This window comes from Ambystoma mexicanum, chromosome 9 (assembly GCF_040938575.1).
Source record: "Ambystoma mexicanum isolate Mex_15411 chromosome 9, UKY_AmexF1_1, whole genome shotgun sequence".
Lineage (NCBI taxonomy): Eukaryota > Metazoa > Chordata > Amphibia > Caudata > Ambystomatidae > Ambystoma > Ambystoma mexicanum.
In genome coordinates, this window is record NC_090931.1 from 710,150,774 (window position 1) to 710,173,234 (window position 22,461).

Sequence of the window (22,461 nt, forward strand, 5' to 3'; positions counted from 1 at the left end):
TGAGCCATTTAGGCACACCATAGAATAAAGGATACAAGGGTGGTTTTGACGGTGTGGTCTCATAGCAATTTTTCCTCCAGGATCGCTAATGGGGCCCTCTGGGGGACGCTTGTATATAAAGCGACTACATTCAAACCCACCAAGATCTTGGTTCGTGGTTCAAAGTCCATCCCTTCTACCTCCGAAATTATTTGTGTGGTGTCAAGTTTGTATGAGGCAATTTTTTTCACAAGTGGTTGGAGAAATTTATCAGCAAAGCGTGATAGGGGTTCCAGAACTGATTTGACCCTCGAGACAATCGGTCTCCCTCTGGGGTTAACCATAGTTTTGTGAATTTTCGGGAGGATGTAAAATTGTGGAATCTGTGGTTTATCTCTAATGAGAAAATCAGCTTCTTTCCGGCTGATCCATCCTCTTTCCTCAGCTTTTGAAACTTTCATGGTGATAGTGCTAGACAGCCGTAATGTGGGATCCTCGGTCAGGGGTTGGTAACATCATAAGTCCAATAATTGCTCATTGCACTCCCTTACGTAGTCTGCACGGTTTAAGATTACCGTTGCACCTCCTTTATCGGCCTTGCAAATCACGATTTCTTGATTGTTAAGCAAGTTTTTCAACGCTGTATTCTCGTTATGGCTGATGTTATGGTACATTTTCATCCCTTTTTCCATTTTTCTAGCTGCGCCACTTCCTTAAGTACGCTTTTCTGGAACACAATTGCTTCCGGGCTTTAAGCTGCAGGGGGTACACAAAATGTAGATTTATTATGAAGACCGGAGTCCTATGTTTCTTGTTCATATGTTTTGTCCTAAAAAAATTAATGTAAATGAATTTTTCTCATAAACTGGTTGAACTCCTGCCGAAAAAGAAGGGGCTGTGTAGGTTGGTAGGAACAAAGCCCATTCCTTTTTCGAGCACTTGCACCTCTTCCCTTTTGGTTTGATAGCTGTAAAGATTCACCACAAGGCTCGCATACTCCTTGTGACATGAGGATTTTCTCTAAAAAATGTTGTTGATCGTTAAATCTTCCACCTTGGTTTTCAACACTATTTCCACTGTTACAACTTCTTCGCCTCTAAAATTACTACCCCTCTTTGGGTTTCGTCGGTTAGATTTGCCGCGATTCGTTGTGGGGTCCCCATAGGAGCTGCCGTTGCTGGAGCTGAATGAAGTGTTTCTGAACAACACCTTTTTTCTCCCTTGTCTTCCTGTGGGAAATGTGCCATCAGTGGCCTCCTGTGTAAAGTAGTTTTCTTGTGTATATGGGAAGGCGTTGTCATGACTAAAGTTAGTCAGATCCTTGTTCATCCTTCTCACTCGTTCCCTCAGCTTGTCTTCTTTGAAGATGTTCATTGTTGCCAGGAAGTTGTCAAGTCATTGAATAACGCCCCTCGCACTTAGAGCTCTGAAAATTGTATATGCATTGATCCCAACTCTTGAGGGAAGTGCAGCCCGCTCTCTCTCCCCATTAAAAAAGATCGAATAAGAGCCGTGTATCAATGCCTAGGACATTAAGGTGTTATGTTCGGCGCTGGTTTGTGGGGGACAACATGTAGTTGCTTGTCACATAACTTAAAGATAAATGCACACAGAGTCAGACAGCCTCAGTTTACACCCGCACAATAGATTTCTTCTATCGTAGTGGTAGCTGACTCATAGATGCATTTATAAACAGGGAATTTTCTTGATATTTATTAAATCCTGGTCAATGATTCAATTTTTAGGCCCTGCTCGTACAGCATTTTGCTCCTGGGTAAACAGACAACACACGCCTCCCCAGGTAATTTCTTTTTTGTTTTGTTTAACACATCAATGCTACAGATAACAAGTACTTCTGTCTCCATTGATGTATAGATGTTTCATACACTAGCTGTAGCCTGCATTAGAGATTTCGTTTCCCCTGTTACAAGCACTTCATTATGTATGTTTTACATATAGGCTCCACGTCTAATCTGGAAAATGACATTCCCCAAATGCGTGATTGTGGAAAAACCTCGCCTCCCTCTGTGCCTCAGTTCTTATATCTGGTTGAAAGGAGAACGCCTGGAAACACGGCTGTTAGACACATCTGGAGGCCGCGTGCTATCAATAGATGTGTCTATCAATGTGATGTCACTTGGGCTTGGGGTCAAATGACAACATTTCCTGTGATGTCATCAGAGGCCAACGGCCGTGTGATGTCACTTCCGCTACCCCAGGCATTTTTGTGAATTGACGTCCCTGTGTGTGGCTTTTCTTTGAAGCACTTAGGAACTCTACCATTTTCATGATGTGTATTCTGCTACTCTGTTCTCACAATAACGATAAAATAAACGTCATGTGTGATTAACATGATGTCAGGGACGTAGTGCATTGCCTCTGCTTCCTCAGGCTATTGAAGCTGAGTTGTGGCGTCACACTGATATGCTACCACATGCACTCCGGAAAGTCTGAAGAATGTTCACTAGCCAAAGTCAACTGAACACGCAGTTAAACAGATAACGTTTAGAGTACTTTAGCCTCAGCTTTATTTCTCTGACATTTCAAAGTCTTTCGATGATAAAGAACCATTTATGGTCCTCTGTTTGCTTAGTTCACTGCTGGGGTTGAGCATAGCTCAGTTATCTTTGCCAGATAAAAGGAATGCTACAGAAAGAAACGGGCTGGAGAAATTCATATGGTTGGATGTGTAATGTTTAATGCGTTTTCGAAGGAAGCAATGACTGTAAATGAAGCCGGAAAGATTACACAAAAAAGGGAGAATGGGGATGTTAAAATAATGCAACGCAGTTACTTCAGTGTCCGGGTCCTTGGGGATTAGTTTAGTATGGGCAGTGGAAGCCATTGGCCTGGAGAACGCAGAGCTGCATGGGCTCTGAAAACAAAGATGGCGGAAGCTATTCCCATCTTTTCCCAGTGACCCACCAGGCTTCTAAATTCATTCTGGAAGTGTTCGCCTTGAAAGCAGGATGTATGCAGTAAAAGCGGAAAGGAAGGGAATGGAAGGGAAGAGAACGGAAGCGGAGGGGAGGGCAGGGGAGGAGAGGGGATATGAGGGGAGCAGAGGGCATGAGAGGGAAGGAGTACCTAATGTATTGCAGTTCTTAAAGTAAGGTCTAGTGAAAAAACATTGGTAAAAATGGCCATGGGTCTTGAGAACCAGGGTTAGCTCCTGAATTGTTGTATGTGATTACATAGAACACAGTTAGTTTGTGGTCTTCTAGTTCGACTCTTGAAAGTTGCCTTTTTTCTTCGTTTTTTTAAAAGGGGGTGTCCCCCTCATGCCCCCTAACTCCTACCTTTAACCTATCTCCATACTACCCCTACAAACACACACACATCTATATTAAAAAAAACGAAATAATAATAGAAGACCATACACTGTGGTCGATGCAATCACTATAAACGCTACTAAGTAGCAGTGAGTTTTCCAGTAGGTGCTGGGTTTCTGTGCATCAGTGATCCAGCAGGGAATGTACATTGAACAGAGAGAGAGAGGACTGATTCTTTGATAGCAATCCTTTTTGTTTCAAATGCAAGCCAAGGTGTGAGGAAGATTGGCCATACATGGCTAGAGATATCGAGAGCGAGGCGCGCGTGGTGTGGCCATGAGTGTCTTTTGAGGTGACACTTCCATAGTAAACTAATCATTGTAGCAGAAGCCCTTATGAGGCTACTTGCAACATGATAGTCAAAAAGGCGGCTTTTGATAAAATAGCTGGCTCGGTACAAAAAAAGTGGAAAGTACTCGTCCTAACCATTTTCAGATAGAAATATGTGCAAAAAACTGGAAACAGAATATTAAATCTAGTAAAGTTTATTTAGCACGTTCGGCCTCATTTGGCATTTAGACAGCATATCGTTTAAAACATTCAACGTTTTAAAACAATCTGATATTGAAAAAGACACCAAAAATAAATGATAAAAGCACATTTGGTAAGAGTGCAATGCTTCCTGCTAAACATCTTAACATGTTTTATTGTCTTAAAACCACCCATTTTAATCACCCAACACAACAGGAAAAATAACTTCAACTGGGATGAAGTGCAACGTGAAATTTCAAGGGGATTATGACCAGCAAATATCAAAAGGCTCCCCAGCATAACAGAAAGTGAAGCTAGAAATATGACTGCGGTTAAGTGCAAGGTGCCATCCAATGTGGAAAGGCCATCAGAGGTACAAATTCCATATCCACTTAAAACCAAAGCAGCGGCACAACAGAAAATGAGAATATAAAACATAAGTGGCATGAAGCCCAAGGTGCCTTTTCAACTTTCAGAAGATGAGAGTCAAGGAATATGAAGCGGCCAACAGTGAGGAACAATTCCTCGCACTTCATTTTCCCTCAGAGTCTCTCTCCTCACACCTGAATCTCCTTTGCTCTGTGTGGAAGTGTTTCAGCAATCATTGATAGCCCTGCAGCTCCTTTAATTTGAACCTGTAAAAGAAATATCACCACAAACCCCGATTGCCTCCTTCAATGTGTTCCTGCTCTTGTAGTCCATGGGTCTCTGAGGAGCCTTGCTGTTGCACTTGGTATCCCCATGTTTAAGTCACTTAAGATAAAAAAAGACTGTTGTATATGTGTCACAGATCCCTTGCTGCCTCGAGTTTGCACCGTTGGCATACTGGCTTGCAGTTCGGTTTAGGGCATGGTTCTGCAATAAGTATTGTTAACCTCAGTGCTGTTACGGTTTGCTTGTTGTTGTCGGCTAGAGGAAATGTGTGGCAAAGGATGGTAATCCCAGAAATAAAGTGAGAAGGCCTTCCTCAGGTTCCTCAGTCACAGTTCCTCCTGGCCCAGAAGTTAACCAGGCATCATCACATACGGGCACCATTGTTGTTTTGCTGGCTGGTTCACTTGCCTTACATCTGTCTCCTGGAATATTGCGTTTCATACTCTGCACTGGTACTGCCTGGAATGCTCCTTCAGAGTGTGCAGCAGCAACACTATCTGGGTCCATGTTGTCAGTAAAATGTATTGTGGTCACGACAAAGCACCTATGGCCACCCTACTTGTTTGTGCTTGGTAAAAAGCAACACAAAATAACATTATTATCACTGGAGAGTGAAAAGGCATGATCCATAAAGTAAGCTGCATGAACCTTTAACTAGAGTTAAGACACTCCTGTCAAGGGTGGGAGAGACGGTCCCTTCACAACCTGGGCAGGAGACTCACTAAGACAAAAGTCAGAGCCATCCCTGTCCTAGATATGGGACATGGGATTTGGGGGTTGGGGTGGCAGTCCCCGCAACCCACGGCATGTGCCAGAATGCTTGCATGCAGACCCTTTTCTCAGACCATGCTTCTTGATCAACATGTATGCCAATGTTTGTCGTATTGTTTCACCTGAGGCGCCGGTCTAAATCACCAGCTGAGCAGCCCATGAAAATTGAAAGAGCTGAACCTACCCACCCGCGAGATGAGAAACCTCTCCAAGGAAAGAGAGAGAGAGAGACGCCATAGAAAGCTGCAGGCGCGTGCACTGTCAGCAGAAGGCAGAGCAAGCGAAGGAGAACAAAACACTGGAGAAAGCCAAAGACCCGCTCAGCAATCAGAGATTGAGCGTGGGACCACCTGGAGGCACAGGAAGATTCACACGCAAAAAGAGTGACCCCCTAGACACCAGGTATTGAACCAAAACCATAACTTTTTGTCCCATGCCCATCCTGCCTTCATACCACAAACCAAGAACACAAACGTTCAGTTAGCACTTGGTGAGTCTGTGCATAGAACATGGGCAGGGTTAAGGCCCCGTTTATGAACATTCTCAGGCACATACACATCCCAGGGAGGGGAGAGCAGCCCGGATTGGTTAGGGAAAGGGAACCAATCCCAAAGCCCAAAGAGGTACTTAAGGGAAGAACAGGAAGCAAAAAGTGTGGACTTACCGGGTAAGGTCAGAAGTGAAGGTTGACAAAGAGACCAGCAGGAGGAAGGAAAGCGTGGTGGCATGTGGGGGAGACTGTTTGAGCAGGTGAGGCATTGGTTTAGAAGTGAAAGTGGTTTTGCAATTTGAGTGTGCATGTTTGAGTATCCAGTAAGTAGAGAAAGGATGTGTAAGGCGTGAATGTGAAGTGGTTCGTAGAGAGGAAGGAGGGTATATGTGTAGCTTTGAGGTTGGAGTGAAGTAGTGGGCGTCAGGTAGTTGGAAGGAGGAGTGTACTCCTGGCATGTGGAGTGTAGTATTTGGAGGAGGAGTGTGGTGGTTGGAGGTGGGGTGTAGTAGTAGGAGGAGGAGGAGGGGGAGGACTGTAGTAGTTGGAGGGAGGAGTATAGTAGTGGTAAGATGAGTGTAATAGTTGGGAGGAGGAGTGTAGTAATGTGAGGTGGAGAGTAGATGTTGGAGAAGGGGTGCAGTAGTGTCAGGGGGAGTGTAGTGGTGGTGGAAGGAAGATAGTAGCAGGAATTAGTCGCAGAGTGGAGTGCGAGGAGTGGTTACATCAAACAGTGGAGGCGAGGAGCAGGAGGAGTGAAACATCAGAGAAAGGAATGAATGCAGGGCATAAGGAGTTGGAGGAAGTATTGTCTCTTCTATCCTCTCGCTGACTCTCACCACCATCGACAGGACCTGTGGTCCGATCCCCCTCTTCCTTTCGGAGTGGTCCAACCTCACGTCTTATCTCCTGGCCTCTACCTCCAAGCTTCTCCTCCTCAGAGACTTCAATAATCACCTTGACCCTCCTGATGCAGCCACTGGACTCTTCTGCATCCTCTTTTCCTCACCATTCTTCCCTCCAGTCCAACTCACTCATCTGGACACACCTGTGATGCTCTCATCTCAGCATATATCCCCATATCTAACCCTCTCACTACACCTCTCTCCTGGTCTGACCATGCTCTCCTGTCCTCTCATCTGGATCTCTTGGGTCCCCCTGCTCAGCCTCCGCCTGCACTGCTAGTCTCCTTCTCTATCATTCGACATATGAAGCGAGTGTAAGTTGCTGCTTTTGCCACCACTTTCCTTCCCCCAATCCAGCAACTGACACTCACACTGATACAGCCCTTGCTAACCTTCATCTCTCCATCTCCAACACCCTGGACATCTTTGCCCCTGTAATGAGGATCCGCATGATGCCCGCCTCCAAGTGCAACACCTGGAACGACTCTGAACTAGCCTCTCTGAAACGCAAGTGCAGAGTTGCAGAATGGATGTGGCTGAGTTCAAGCATATCCACTGACAGACTGGCCTGCCACCTGCCCCAATGGCAATACAGACTCTCCATCTGCTCGAAGAAGAGGGACCATAGCCAAGCATACATCTCTAGTGCCACAAATAACACAGCTGAACTTTTCAAAATCTGCAAGCAACTCGCCAATCCTGCTGCAGTCTCCACTTCTCCTCTTCTATCCCAGGCCCTCTGTGCTGCACTGGCTTCCCACTTCACAACCAAAACTCAGGACATCATGTCCTCTCCTCTACTCCCCTTCCTCCTCCCTCACCCGCTCACAGGCCTCCCTTGTCCCCCCTCCCTTCCTCTCTCCCCTTCCCTCCTACTCTGCTCTTTCTCACCCATATCACCGGATGAGATCTCTAAACAAGTCCCCCCTATGAAAATCTCCTCCAAACAGGTGCTCCCCTGCTCCTCCAAAACTATCAAGGACAACATTGCCTACCTTGCGCCAGCCTTGTCTGAGTTCTGCAATCACTCCTTTTCAAATGGCTCCTTCCCACTAACCCTCAAACACTTCCTTTTGCACCCTGTCCTTAAAAAGCCTTCTGCCGACGATTCCTGCCTGGCTAACTACCACTCTATCTCCATTACCCCCTTCCCAGACAAACTCTTGGAGAAGTTGATCATCTCCCAACTGATCCACCACACTGAATCTGTTGGCTATCTCCACAACCACCAGTCTGGCTTCAGAGCATCCAGAGGCACTGAAACTGCTCTCCTGAACACCCGTGAAGACTTGCTCTCAAATCTCGATTCCATTTCTCCTTCTGGTCTCATCCTTCTCGATCCTTCCTCTGCCTTTGATACAATCAATCATGCCACCTTATAAATTGGCTCAGTGATATCCTTGGCATGGCAGACCTGGCATTGGACTGGTTGACCTCCTTCCTATCTGACCGACCTTCACAGGTTCAACTGTGCCCATTCCTCTCCTCCACCACACTATCCTCATGCAGCATCTATGAGGGCTGTATCCTCTCGCTGTGGCTCTTCAACATCTTCCTTGCCCCTCTGGCCCACTTGATCTCCACCTTCTCTCCTCGCTTCAAGTGGTATTCGGATGACATGCAGCTCTCCTTCAAGCTTCCCTCCACTGCCTTCTCTTCTTCCTCTCTCATTCTTGACTGTCTGATTGCTATTCAGGCATGGTGTGCTGCTAACAATCTCTGCTTTAATGCCAGTAAGACTGAGATCCTTCTCATTGGGACCCATGCTCCCTCCTTCCCTCCTACCCTCTGGCTGCCCTCCATGGGTCCCCTCGGCTCACCCTCCTGTGAAGCTAAAAACCTTGGAGTCATCTTCGACACCTCTCTCCTTCTCTCCTCACATCGCAGACTTTGCCAAGAAGGCCCACTTTCAGCTGCACCTCCTCAGAGGCATTCTCCCTTTCCTCACCTTTCCCCAGAAACGTAATGTCTCCAGAGCTCTGGTCCTCTCTAGGCTGGACTGCTGCAACAGCCTCTTCCTCAATCTGCCTTTATCCTCCCTTTGCCCCCTGCAACTAATCCAGAATAGGACTGCAAGACTTAGCCTTGGCCTCAGCCCAGGGACTGCATCCCTCCAGACCTAAAATCTCTCCACTGGCTCCTGGTGGATGTGAGGATCAAATTCACAACCCTCTGCATCATCCACAAGGCTATCTGGGGCCTGCGACCACGCCACATCCAACTCTCTCTCCCTAAATACCTCCCTGCTAGAGCCCTTCGGTCTTCTAGTTCCAACTCTCTGCAATTTAGACACTTTTCCAAGCCGAGAGTGGGTGGTAGATCTCTCTCCTCGGCAGGAGCCTCCCTCTGGAATGGCCTCCCTGCCCCTCTCAGGCTTTAACCAGATCTCCTTAAATTCCGAAAGCTTCTCAAGACCCTCCTTTTCTCTTCTTCCTTCACTCTCCCCTCCCCTACTAATGCCCCCCTCTGCCACTTTGGCTGGCTGCCTGATCCCATCTGAGTCCTACAGGGCACCAGACCCACCTCGCCCAATCTACCCCAGCAGCCCCCCATAACCTGCACTTAGCCTTCTGGGACCCCTTCCCCTGACTCGCCTGGTGGGGACTGCATCCCTACTGGGCCTGGTTCACCCCTGTCCTCGCACATAGCATGTGGTCCTCACTCCCTGCACTCCATGCATCCCCTGGCACTTGCCCACTTGGACTCACCTTAGCATGTGCCTAGCCCCAGGGGGCCTCTTCTTCCCTCCTTCTCCCCCTGTACTTGTATTCCTCTACTCTGCCCTGCACTTCCATCCCACCCTAGCATTACCCCGTCCTCCCGACCTGCACTTCCCCCATTCACTCCCCCCTGCACTTCTTGTTAGAGAGAGAGAGATAGAGAGAGAGAGAGAGTGAGAGAGAGAGAGAGAGAGAGAGAGAGAGAGAGAGAGAGAGACAGCTCTAGGCCCCATAACATGTATAGAACCCTTGAACCATCTGCAAGTTTTCTGTGCCATCTGTGACACTAAACAGACAACTGATTTGGTCAAAGTAGGCATTTTTAAAATATATGGAAATTGAGCCATCCTGATTCCCTATAAATTCCATGCATATTTTCTTGCAGTATAGTATATATCTGTTCATTCAGATAAGATTTAATTTCTTCCAGGTATACATTTTATTGTACAAAGGCAAGAGAAAAGAGAGCAACAACAATAATGCCAACAGTAATAAGTGAACTAAATCCCAGTGACGTTGTACAGTAAATGGCACACAGATTACACACTTAAACCAAAAGGTACCCCAATGTGCCATGCCAATATCACAATTCTTAGGTTTATTTTCTTCCATCCATACACCTAATTGTTTTCTTTTCAAGGAACATTTCTACACATTTTCCAGGCACGTATTTCTGGAGAACACAGGGGGTTCAGTGTATTCCCAATTGCTTAATCATATTGTTATGCAATACAACTGGGCCCCTTGTACTCATGGTTAAAGGTGCACACAGCCTGAAGAGATACACAAAGTACAAGGAATCAGCAATGAAGTTGCAGGCATTGAATCTAGGTGACCACACAAGGGCAAGAGTAAAAGTAGGAACAGCATTACTGGCAACAGTAAGAAGAAACACAAATCCCAGTGACACTTTACATTAATAGGATGCACAGATCACATGTTTAAACATGATCTACCCCACGGTGCCATGCCATTATCACAATATTCCATTCATTAATGGTTTAAATCCCCTTTTTATAAGGAAAATGATGTGTCACACCTCCTCAGACCCACCGGCCCTGATGCTGCAACCCAAACAAGGTATCTTCCTAGGGTAGGGATCACTCCTCTTCTCCTAGGGTCCCTGCCGTCTGTTGGACAGCAGTGATCAGGATGGCCTGATCCAATCATGAGTAGCTACTGTATGATTAGCTTTAGGGGACTGACACAGTCCCACCAATAAGCTTTGTAGTAGGACCTAACAACTACTACAATTTTTGTTTGTGCTAATTATGTGCCTATTCTTTGCCTTCCTTCTATCTCCAATTGTGGGCTGCCTCAGTACTCCATCCTGCCTCCTTAGCATTTAGCGCATCTGTTTCCTCTTTCTGAACTTATCTCTCCTTACTCTTGCTCCGGAAGGTTATGGCACATGTCCAACACCACCCCTCGTGATGTCACAAAGTTTCCCACCCCACCCCGTAATAACGTTTATTAGCACTACGTGATTCTGCTGACCACTGGAACCTTATCATCCTGCCATTGGTCAGGTCTCAAGAGATGCACAAGATACCCTGAGCTTCGCAAAGGGGAGACATTCACATGGCATCCAACCAATGAGGTGCCCCGTGGACATCAGCAAGGACACAAAATACTTTTGCATTCTAGGGACACCGAAACTCTCCCAATGATCGGTCCCCTTCTGGCTCACCCCCTCACCCAACAGCCCTCTTCCAGGCCCATCTACAGAGTGGCAATTTGAAATTGCTTACCCCACCGAGAATTTACTTTTATTTACCTGCATTTATTTGTTGAATCCCTACATTTGTTAGCGAACGCACAAGTGCCTAGCTCACAGACCTCAAAAATATCTGTTGGTCCCATTTCCCAGCGACTATGGTCTCCTGGGAACGGTCAACTTGCAACATTTCTCTAGCACACCGCTGTAACACAGCGCTCGAGAAATTCATGTCTGCCCAAGAGACATGGCCTGTGGCTGTGAAGAGACAAATGGTGTGCTTACCTGCGGCCTGTGCTCCAAAATGGCTGTGCTTCATTTTGTACTACACTGATACTTCTACCCATTACCCCTGCCCCTGATCCCTATCACCCACGTGCCCCTTTGCCCATGCCCCTCTTTGTGCCCCCAAATCCGCTCTTCAACATGGACTTCTCGAGCTGCACCCTCACTCACCCCATGGCAGGCTGCCTACAACGCACACAAAAAACCTCCATGACGTAAAATGATAAGGTTCATGGTATGTGCGATATAAGTGTTCTTAGTAACTTAATAACTAAGTTAGTTAATAATTATGGGCAAGCACATCTATTGCAATCTCATCTTTACAACCTTTTATAAACTCTTCCAACGATCTTAACAGTGACTTCACACAGCTGCAGGCTGGGCTACACTCAGTTTCTTTCCCCTCGCCCGCCTCATCTAAATCATGAAACATCCGGCATGGAACATCTGTCTTCTGGGAATCCTGGTCTCCAGTGTTTTTGGTCAAAAATTGCAGTACGATGGGTAAGTGTTAAGACAATGAATGCCCTTCTAGTGCAAAGTCCATGCAAAGCCACTCGGAAAAGCTATTGCAGTGTTAATGGGTGCAGTCTAAATGCCTTTTACATTACCTTACATTACAGAAGATAGGGAAAAAGCAATTCTGACCAATTTCGGCTCACTGAGAAAGGATGGTATTGGGTGTTGCATTATTCTCGAGCGTTTGGCTTAGTGAGAAAGACTAATAAGACTGATAAAACAAAAAGGTTTGTATTAATTTACGCTAAATGCTTAAATAAAAAGAATTAAACATAAATATTCACCTTATCAGTGCAACACTCTGTTTATTATTGAAAAACCTTTAAGACACAACAGAGGCACACCCCGAACACAGATTGGCAGATGCAACACAGATTACATTTATGCATGTTGTTGCAGGCACCCTTTTTTCCAATTGTACAAACTTAACTGTACTGCTGAAAAATGTATTTTACATGGGGCCTAGAGGCTGTGGGCAGGTTTAAGACACAATTGCTCAAGTGCAAATTCCATTTGTGCACGCACTGTTGCATTAGCACCTGTGCAAATACATTGTGTATAGGCGTCTGCACTGGAACTAATGTAATGGCAAATGTGCCACTGGCGTTGGTGCTTGCGAAAAGCTGGATTTTCACATGAGCCTTTGCAGGGTTATCCTGCTCCACATCTGCCCGGCCTCCCCAAGCACAGCAACAATACCTTTGAATCTGAATCTCAACCCGAAGCTCACATTTGACCCTTTAACAAAATGAAGAACAGTGGTAAATGTGCTTCTTTTTGCTCCAGTTTCCTCACCTATCTTCTCCATCTATTCTGGCGTGGCTATTCTTCATGGTTGATAGAATAGATATACACACACCAAAAATCACCGGAAAAATATGTGCGTTCTCCACATATTTCCCTCCAATGTGGAACTAATGACCAGGAGAACAAAGTGTGTACCACACAAAAAAGGCTTGCATGCATACAATGAAGTATGCTGATACAATTTAGCTTATTTTATAGGCATTATTAGCGAGTCTTTGGATCTACCACTAAGTAATGTTTTTTTTTTAATTTGCATTAGTTAAGAACACAATTGGTTCTCAAACCTTGTTGTTAATTATGTATATGGATGTATCAGTGAATGATTACTATGATGCTCGTGGTGTTCACTTACTAATTCTTTTTGGGTGGGGTTATTTTTCACTTTATAGTTGGATTATTTGTTTTGGTACTTGGAATGATTGTATGATTTGAGTAATTAGAGGGGAATTATACATATAGCATTCCTTAAAACAATATTTGTCGCCATTTTAATCTTGTTTGTATGTGTTTCTTCTACTTTCTGACCATTTAATGAATATGATTTTATGATTTTATATTTGAAAAATTGGAGTTGAGATGGTGTTCCAATATTGCACACTACAGCATTCATCCAAGCCGTTTTTTGTATCACAAAAAACATCTGGAGGGAAATCAGGTATATCTGGAGGTTTCAAGGGAGCAAACCTGAAACATCTTAAACAAGAACAAAAGGCTCCCGCAACTGTTGTAGGTTTTGGACACACAATTCACTGGATAGTTCTAGGGCTATCATATTACAAAACAGTTCAAGCAATGACAAGTGGAAGTTCAAGGAAAATACAACCTGACTTCAGTAATTATTCTTTTAAAATAGGTAATTTTTAATAAAAAATAGTATTAAAAACAAACACATAAAAACTAGCAAATTGACCAGTGCTCTAGAAAGTGCTTAGTGCTAATCACCAGAAAACTGACAATGTGCAAAATACGCAATAGATCTGTAGCTCTCTCTTAGATAGTAGAATAATATCAAGTGTACATATATACATATAAACAACTTCAGGTTATTTAAACCTTGATTCTTGGGTAAACAAAACCACACAATATACAGAATGAGAGACCTTCGTTGTGTAGTCACTCTAATCTTGATGCCTTAGTCGACAAGTACCTAAAGTGCACCTTTCAAAAGGTTCTAATACTCATCTAGATACTTGACATTAGTATCTGTAATCGTCCTACATGTTTAATTCCTATAGTGCTTGGAGTTGGTATTAGGAACTTCTTCAGGGGAGTATGTGGGCCGGGGCGTAGAAGAGTGGTATCTGAAAAGAACTTGACAAGTCGTAGCTGTCGTAGCAGTGTGAGATCTTGAAAATTGTTTCCCAGCAGACAGTTCAGAGAGGTAAATGTCCACAATCTCTTGTCTTTAGTACAAGGGATAAATCCAGGCCAAACCGAATTGCAAAAACAGACCACATCCTAATTTGTGTGGGTGGTCATTGGGGAACATCAAGCATCATTATAATTGTTAGATGTACTCAGGAGCTTACCATCTCTTAATGTCGGTAAACAGTCCTAAGGGGCTGCATTGATTCTCAGTGTGGCAGTCCCGGGGATCCCTGTTGACATACAAAAAACAGGACACATAGTCCTATAATCCCATCATGTAGACAGACTGTGTGTCGCTCAATATTCTCCATAGACTCTCTAGTTGGAGAATATGGGATAAGAGCATCAAGTAATCTAGTAGAGACTTACTTGACAGGTAGCTGGAAGTTTAGCGGAGTAGTCGTCTTCTCGTGTTGTAATCATACGGTTAAGGGAACCGGTAAACAGGGCTGTTTATAAAGTCCTGCAATGTAAACAGCAAGATGTTCAACGTTGAGGCGTAGGTGGAGGTGGAAAAAAGCGCATTAAGTGGCTATTAAAACAAATGTGTTCAGTTAGACCGACATATGCATGGGAAATAATGTGCGTAGGGTCCTGGGATCTCTCTAGATGGTCGCGATACCCAGCGCCATAGTGTCCTCATGCTGGACGGACACGCGTTTAAAAATATATTGTTGAAAATGTATTATAACAATTAGCCTATATGTATAGTGAGGAAGGAGCATAGGGGGCAACTAATGAAGTTCTACAGACTATTTGGCGGTTACTCACAGTGTGTTGAGCAATGCTGCCGTACATACATTAAACCTGCTCGTCACCATGGCGTACTGAGACTTAGCTCTTACGCGACCTGAGAGCAGGTTAGGTATGGTGTTAAAAAAAGTGTCAAGGCTAAACGGACTGTGGATCGCCGTCACACGCCTAAAACAATAAGTTGGTGACTCGGTCATCGAAAGTACCTTGATGACTCCATCGGGTCAGACACCGTTTCAGTGAAGCTGGTGTCGCGGTATGCAGATCGTGGAATGGGAAACCGTTGCTACAGTAACCCGACACGCTACATACAGTTGGTTAAAGGTACTGCACATGTGTCTGAAACGTAATGCTGATCACTAGTCTAAAGCGTAACCTGTTCGAAGATGCAAGGAGTAGCGCTCATTGGAGTGGCGTTTCTGAGATTTAAGCTCCTTAAATTACGAAATTCAACACTTCGCCACCCTGCTGCAAGATAAATAGAGGACAAAATAAAGTGAGTCAATCTGGAAAACAAAAAGTATTGCCCACCAAAATCCAAAGTACGGGGAATGCATACAGTGTGTCCACAATCCCGATTGGGGATTGGGTGTCAGATGACAACAAGTCGGTGGTGCACAGTAAGTACCTACATGGTACTGTTGACCAGAAAGGAAGTCTATTGCCGGGGCACCAAATAGAGTACACTACCATCATAGAGTTACAGTTAGTTATGACTCTTTGTTCCCATCTTTTGTTTAAGCCCAGATATATGTCTTTGGTTCTACTAATTTGTGCACAGCAATTACAATGGCCGCACGGGCTATGGCCCGTGGTTCTGGGACGGCCCCAGCTCTCTGTTGGTGTAGATTGTACACTGGATTTTAAAAACACATCATTTCTAGTAGTTAATTCCTTCCGAAAGGCACACTTAGGGCCGATGGAGGGCATTCACCCTTTTCTAACACGTACCAATTGTGTCTTACAATCCTCATTATTTCATTAGATGGTGGGCTATATGTGCTAACAAACACAATCTTATCATCATTTTCTTTCTTCTCTCTGTACTCCAATATTGTGTCTCTGTTGTTGTTGGATGCTCTTTTGTATGCTGTCTTTTCTACTTTCTTAGGGTAACCCCTCTCTATCAGATTGTATTTCAGATTGTCGGCTTCTTGCACAAATTCTCTTTTAGTACTACTATTTCACTTCATACATAGAAATTGACCAAAGGGCACATTTTGTCTCGTGTGTTTGGGATGAAAACTCGAATAGAGTAGCATAGAATTTTTGGCAGTGTCTTTATGGAATGGCTTGACTTGAAGTACTGATTATTCTCTGTTCACAAAGATTGTCAAGTCCAGAAAACTGATTGCATCATAACTTAAAGTTTTGGTAGATTTCAAAAAATGATTTTGTGCATTCTGCCAAAGTACAAAGGAGTCAAAGTTCAACATATCACCTGTCCAGATCATTAAAATGTCATCGACAAACCTTTTCCATAGTTTGATATATTTCCTGTATGGATTAAAATCGGTGATGATGACATGTACTTCAATGGTTTTTTACATACAAATTTGCTAGAGTTGGTGCCACTGCAGACCCCATTGTCGCCATTTTAATCTAGTTTGTATGTGTTTCTTGTACTTTCTGATCATTTTATAAATATGATTTTATATTTGAAAAATTGGAGTTGAGATGGTGTTCCAATATTGCACACTATAGCATTTATCCATGCCGTTTTTGGTATCACCACATGAAAGAGGTAGCATCTATTGTATAATCTCACTTTTTTTTGCAGGGACCAAGTATTTAAAGTGATCCCTAAAACATCTGAACATGTTGAACATCTCCAGACCTTGTGCAACATCTGGCTGGTAAGTAACATTGGCATAATTGAATGTTTGTTATAGATATATATTGGAATATTTATATATATATAAAGTATAGGGTGGCAATAGCCGCCCCACAGTTAAGGTGAGTCGGACTCCCAAAGGAACCCCACAAAATTCTATTGTTAATAACTTTTGATTTGAGTAATGGTTTTGGACAAATTTCAGAAAGTGATTAAAAATCTGCGGACCCTCCTGGACAGCAAAGTTTGGTAAAGATTTGTTAAAAAATAAAAAAGTGATTAAGCGTCCAAAAATGTTTTTGCCAAAAGTGCGGCCTTCTTCCCTTTCATTTTCCCATAGACAAACATGGTCATTTTTTGCCAAAGCGCACAGCCCAAACCGCTGGACGGATTTGGACCAGGCCGAAACAACTTGGGCACGAAGCGTTGAATCGCGATCCATGCCTGGTTTGGGGTTATACCATGCAGTAGTTTTTTAAATATTTGACGGAGAAGGGGTGCCCCTTCCCAAAAATAGAGCTACATCAGGGATCAACCCAAAACCAGGGTTTTTTAGAAAGTAAACAACCGCCATATTGTTTTTCTCTCGACCCAAGAGATATCCGCTGCTATAGCTCAAGATATGGGAAAATGAAATGCAGGAAAAAAGCTATTTGCGGGTCAAAAAACACACAAATGCCATCAGGTTAGAGGTGGGGGTCGCTAGAGGGCACCAAGTGAAATTTTGGAGTTGGAGGGGGTCTAGGGACTGTGTTTGCAACACAAAGCTTTCTGTAGCCTCAGCTATTGACTCGAATAGTCAACATCTCAAAGCAAACTGCTTCACGGAAACAGTGTGTGTTGTGGGGGGGAGGGGAAGGGCGTGTGAGGTGAGAAAGCCATCTGAGGAGTGGGGGGAGCTGGCAAAGATGAGGGGGGCACTTGGTGAGGGCACGGGGTGGCAGGAAAGCATTTTTTGTTTTCAGCCATTTTGCCACAGATAGCAGAGGGAAAAATCACTGGCCCTAGCCAGTGACACAATTGCCATCCAGTAACCAGAACAGACCCTGCTTAGCTTTAAAGTGAAGAAGGGGGCCAGTCTCCACAGCCCATGTTTGCCGATAAAACCGATTTGCAAGACCACTTAGAAAACCAGACCAGTCCTTTCCTTGCTTTGAAGCTAAGCAGGGTCAGTCCCAGTTACTGCATGCTTGGGCGACCAACTGTGCATCCAAATTATTTTATTTGTTTAAACCGTGCTACTGTCAGTCCTTCAAAATGTTGCACTCAGAGACCATTTTTTGCCATTTGCTGAATTGTATTCTGGTATTTGTAGTCTCCAAGACAATAATTTAAAAAAATAGATATCTTTACAGCAACAGTGGTTTTCTTATCACAGCAGTAACTGAGATGAACCCTGCTAAGCTTCAAAGCAAGGAAGGGGTGAGGCTCCTGAGGCCATGTTACCTAAATTACAAGAGCACTTAGAGAAACATGGCCTAAGGGGGCTTGTTCCTTCCTCGCTTTGAAATGTGTGCACCACGAAGCACCAAGCCATCGTGGAGTCGTGGTTGAATGCTGGTCCTTGAACTCTTACAGATCAGGGATCAAGACTTATTAAAAAAAAATCAAAACTGTATATTTTGGTAAGCACTCTGTATTCTGGACTATGTAATCTTAACAGGCATGCCTTTGATCCATGTGGCCTCCGTCAAGGAAACGTTAACCCAATCACTGCATAAATGTAAGAAGGTCTTTTGAGCTGCACTACCAACGGGTTAACAATAACTGTGTGTCTTCCATTGCACATGAGCCAGTGCGAAGACCATCTTTGCAGATCAATGGAGGGGCTTGCCAGACAGTCCCATTATTCCCTTAATATATTGCGCTACTTTTAGACTGTGAAAACTGCTGGGGCAGGTTGACACCACTCCTCTCCTGCTCCTTATTCTCACTTTCCCCAGCTGAAAAAAATATGTTTTACTTTTTTCCTCCTCCTCTGATTCTATACTAAGTACCTCCTCCTTCAACAACTTACAGATCCCCTCCTGCCAGCAGAAATCATGAATATAGCCAATTTACATGTCTTGGATATATTGTTATGTGCCACATGTCTTTTGTTATTTGGAAGATGATCATTACGATTTCCTTTTTACTTTGCATTTTGGGACTTGTATTGCAGGACACTTGATGGACAAAACCAAACTACTAGTCACAAAATGAAAAAGAAAAACAATAACTGGATGGGCAGCTTTCAAATTACATCGAGACATGCGCACACACACCCACACACATAAACACACACACACTGACACTGAAAACACACATTCGATGTGTCGCAATACTCACTTACACACAGGTGTGAAAACACATGTGCACAGAATAACACTTGCCAAATGCACACTGTACGCACAATCCCTCACACACACCTTCACACCATGTACTCACACACACGCTCACATCAAACACACACATATTGCATGCACACCCTCTGAGATGACATGCACACCCTCACACCACACATTCCCCCTTACACTGCACATATATTAAAAAGAGGACTACACCGTCTCTGAGCAACATTATAAAAGAGAGATTTTTTTTTTAAAATCATATTAATGCTGTACATTTCCATCATAGAACCCTGGCCTTCATGCAGTGCTACAATGATGTTATTGTTTGGATTCTCACAAATTTCATCGCTAGCCTTTTATAATTGAACATTAAATTATAGGCTAAGTGGAAATGTGTGCCCTATGGCAAAACAAGCCATTGTGGCCTATTGGTTAAATGCTGTGCCTTGAGCTCTGACAGACCAGGATTCAAATCTAAATGTTTTTTTTATTTAACTAATTTAATTAAAAGAAAAGTAATGCAACCGGGAGGTGGTTAAGTTTGTTGCAGTGCAGTCCTGTGATCTTATTTGGCATGAGGGTGTTTAGACGTGGCTGCAATATCAGCCAATTCCAAACATCCCTTGCGTCAGAATAATGGTGCCGGAATGGCTTCCGCACTGAAAAGGGTGCGCTGAAATGGGCGCTGCAGCGGAATGGCTGTGCCAAATCAGCACGTGGCAAAAAGAAGGTTCGAAAAGGGGTGTAACGCTTGGAGCACGCTGCTTAACCAAAGTATGTCGTCCATTGCAAATAATAAAATCTCACTGCGCATTTCCTAAAAAAATTGTGAGTTCTCAAAGCCTACAATACGAAAGCTATGTCTAGTGGTCTGGTAGCGCAGTGCCAAAGGCTGTGCCCACTGACCATGGCCGAAGACCATACTAGTGGTCTGGAAGCATTCTACAAATCTATGAAATGACAAAACCCTTGAAGTTCAAGGAAATAACTTTAGTAGCAGGGACGTTAAGGTGAGCAATACATTGTAACAAAACCTTTGAAATTCATGGAAAAATCTTTAGTTGCAAGGATGTTAAGGTGAGAACTTAACACAACAAAACCCCTGAAATTCAGCTAAAGCCACCTTAACTTTGCGGCCCTTGTTGCACAGCCTATGACTACAATGATGACATCACACATCACATCACTGATGACATCAATAATTACATGTTGTATGAGAACACTGATGACATTAAACATCACATTGCTGATGCCATCACGGGTGACAACACTAATAACATTGAATACAACTGATTACATCAATAAAGGAATTAGACTTAACATCATTTATAAGTTAGCTCATGAAAAGCTTGATTACCTTGATAAAAATTTAGGCCATGGACTTGGCCATGACAAAGGCTGGGGTGAAAGGTCAGCACCAAAGGCCATAGTTAGTGGTCGGTTAGTGTTAAAAAAATACCATTGGGCATGGTTAAAAGCAATGCTTAGTAGTCCATCAGTGTTTTAAAATATACAGTGGGCAACGTTGAAAGCAGTAGTCAGTGACCATGGCTGAAGGCCATAGCTAGTGCCCATTAATATGTTAGAATATACAGTCGGCAGAGCCAAATCACAGCCTATGACTACAATGATGACATCACACATCACATCACTGATGACATCAATAATTACATGTTGTATGAGAACACTGACGACATTAAACATCACATTGCTGATGCCATCACAGGTGACAACACTAATAGTATTGTGTTGATAACCATGGCTAGTGGCAAGTTAATGTATATAATACACAATGGGCACAGCCAAAGGACATCGCTTATTGCATTTTTTTATTCAGTCAATTTATTTATTCAGATAAATTCATCCATTAAACACAATTAAGATACATAAAACAGAGTTCAACACCGTTATAAAGATACAGGTCTGGGCTTCAAACTCACTCCGAAATCAGTAAATTAAAAGTGATAGAGTGTTAAAAAGAAATGTAAAAACAGGGCAAATCCAATAGCGAATAAAAAAGGGAATCATCTTAATTGTGCCACGATCCACTTTTTCTGTGCATTGCTCTTTTAAAAAAAAAGACAGAAAAGCACAGGCCGTCAAAACCAAGTCTGCTGCCAGAAGATGTAACAAAGCCGGCCTGTGGGCACAAATGTTCGATGACCTAAGCACAGGTATAATTGTGGACCTTGCAATGTCTCTATATGCTGGGCAAAACAAAATGGGGTACTTCAGTTCCTCTGTATCCGCCCCACACGCCAGACAGCTTGGTGATTCGGGGTACCCTTCCCAGTTTACAGTATTAACCCTTAGCTGTAGGCAGTCGAATCTGGCCCATGTAATCAGCCAGCATTCTCCTTTTTTGTGTCAGGAGAAGATAGGGCTGAATCTTATTCATCCTACTAATAACAGCATGGTTTCTGTCCTGATTAAGGGTCAATTCCCCCAAGTCCCTTTTACCTTTCATAGCAAGATACACGTTGCGCTTAAAGGATCGAAGTTCACCCAGGGTCAGCATACTGGATGGAGGAGAAAGAAATACCATGTTGCAACTGGATAGAAAAGCAGCAATATAAGCTAACCAGGGGATTTTGGCCCAGTTTACCCTTTCCATGACAGACTTAATAATAAAATGATATAGTATAGTGTGCTCATTGGCATATAGGTGGAATCAAAAAGAAATTGGGGCTAGCGACCATTTTATTATTTTAAAATATACAGTGGACATGGCGAAAATATGTACAAACTGCTCAAGGTCAAATGCCATAGCTAGTGGCCCATTTATGTGTTAGAATATATAGTGGGCACAGCCAAGGATTGTGGCCACTGGCCAGTATTGTGCTAAAGTCCTTGGCTAGTGCCTGACCAGTGCATATAATATACAGTGTATAAACCACAGAAAGTGGTGCCTCATGGAACATAAATGGTTAGGTTAGTTTCATTCCAACGGGCTCTGACCAAAGTGAAAAGGGCAAAGGATCAATATAATCGGATATTTTTTTTATAAAAAAAATGTAATATTCTTTTTTTAATTAGACATGTATAAAACCAATTTATAAACAGCATTAAAAAAATACTTCTTGGAAATACTTCCAATATCTAAAACATACATAGAAACACCATGCATTCAATTTAATGTACAAATCATTTTTTCCCTCTATATAAAGTGCAAGGTTCACTTGTGCAAATGTGCATATAATCACCACATATCAACCATTTTAAAACTATAAAAATATGGGACATTCAAGTAAGCTGTATCCACTGGTGAAGGCCAAAATCTATGGTTGGTAGCCTATTAGTGGTTTAAAATATTCAGTGCAAATGGGTGAAGGTTATGACCACTGTATATATGTCAAATATATTTGACCATGCACACTAACCATGGCTGAAGGCCATGCGTAATGCCAATTACTGTTGTAATGTAATTAGTGATGTCATCAGTGATGTGATCTGTGATGTCATCATTGTGTTCATAGGCTGCACAACTGGGGCGCAACGTTAAGGTGGCTTTAGCTGAGTTTCTGCG

General features: G+C 43.5%; 1 protein-coding gene across 1 annotated transcript in view; it reads left to right on the plus strand.

The window, feature by feature from the left end:
* Positions 1 to 22,461, plus strand: part of LOC138487396 (carboxypeptidase O-like) — a 309,025-nt gene that overhangs the window by 115,756 nt on the left and 170,808 nt on the right. The window contains exon 4 of the mRNA XM_069613965.1: positions 16,552 to 16,627. Within this exon, the coding sequence (XP_069470066.1) occupies positions 16,552 to 16,627 (76 nt within the window). The remainder of the gene's footprint in view (positions 1 to 16,551; positions 16,628 to 22,461) is intronic.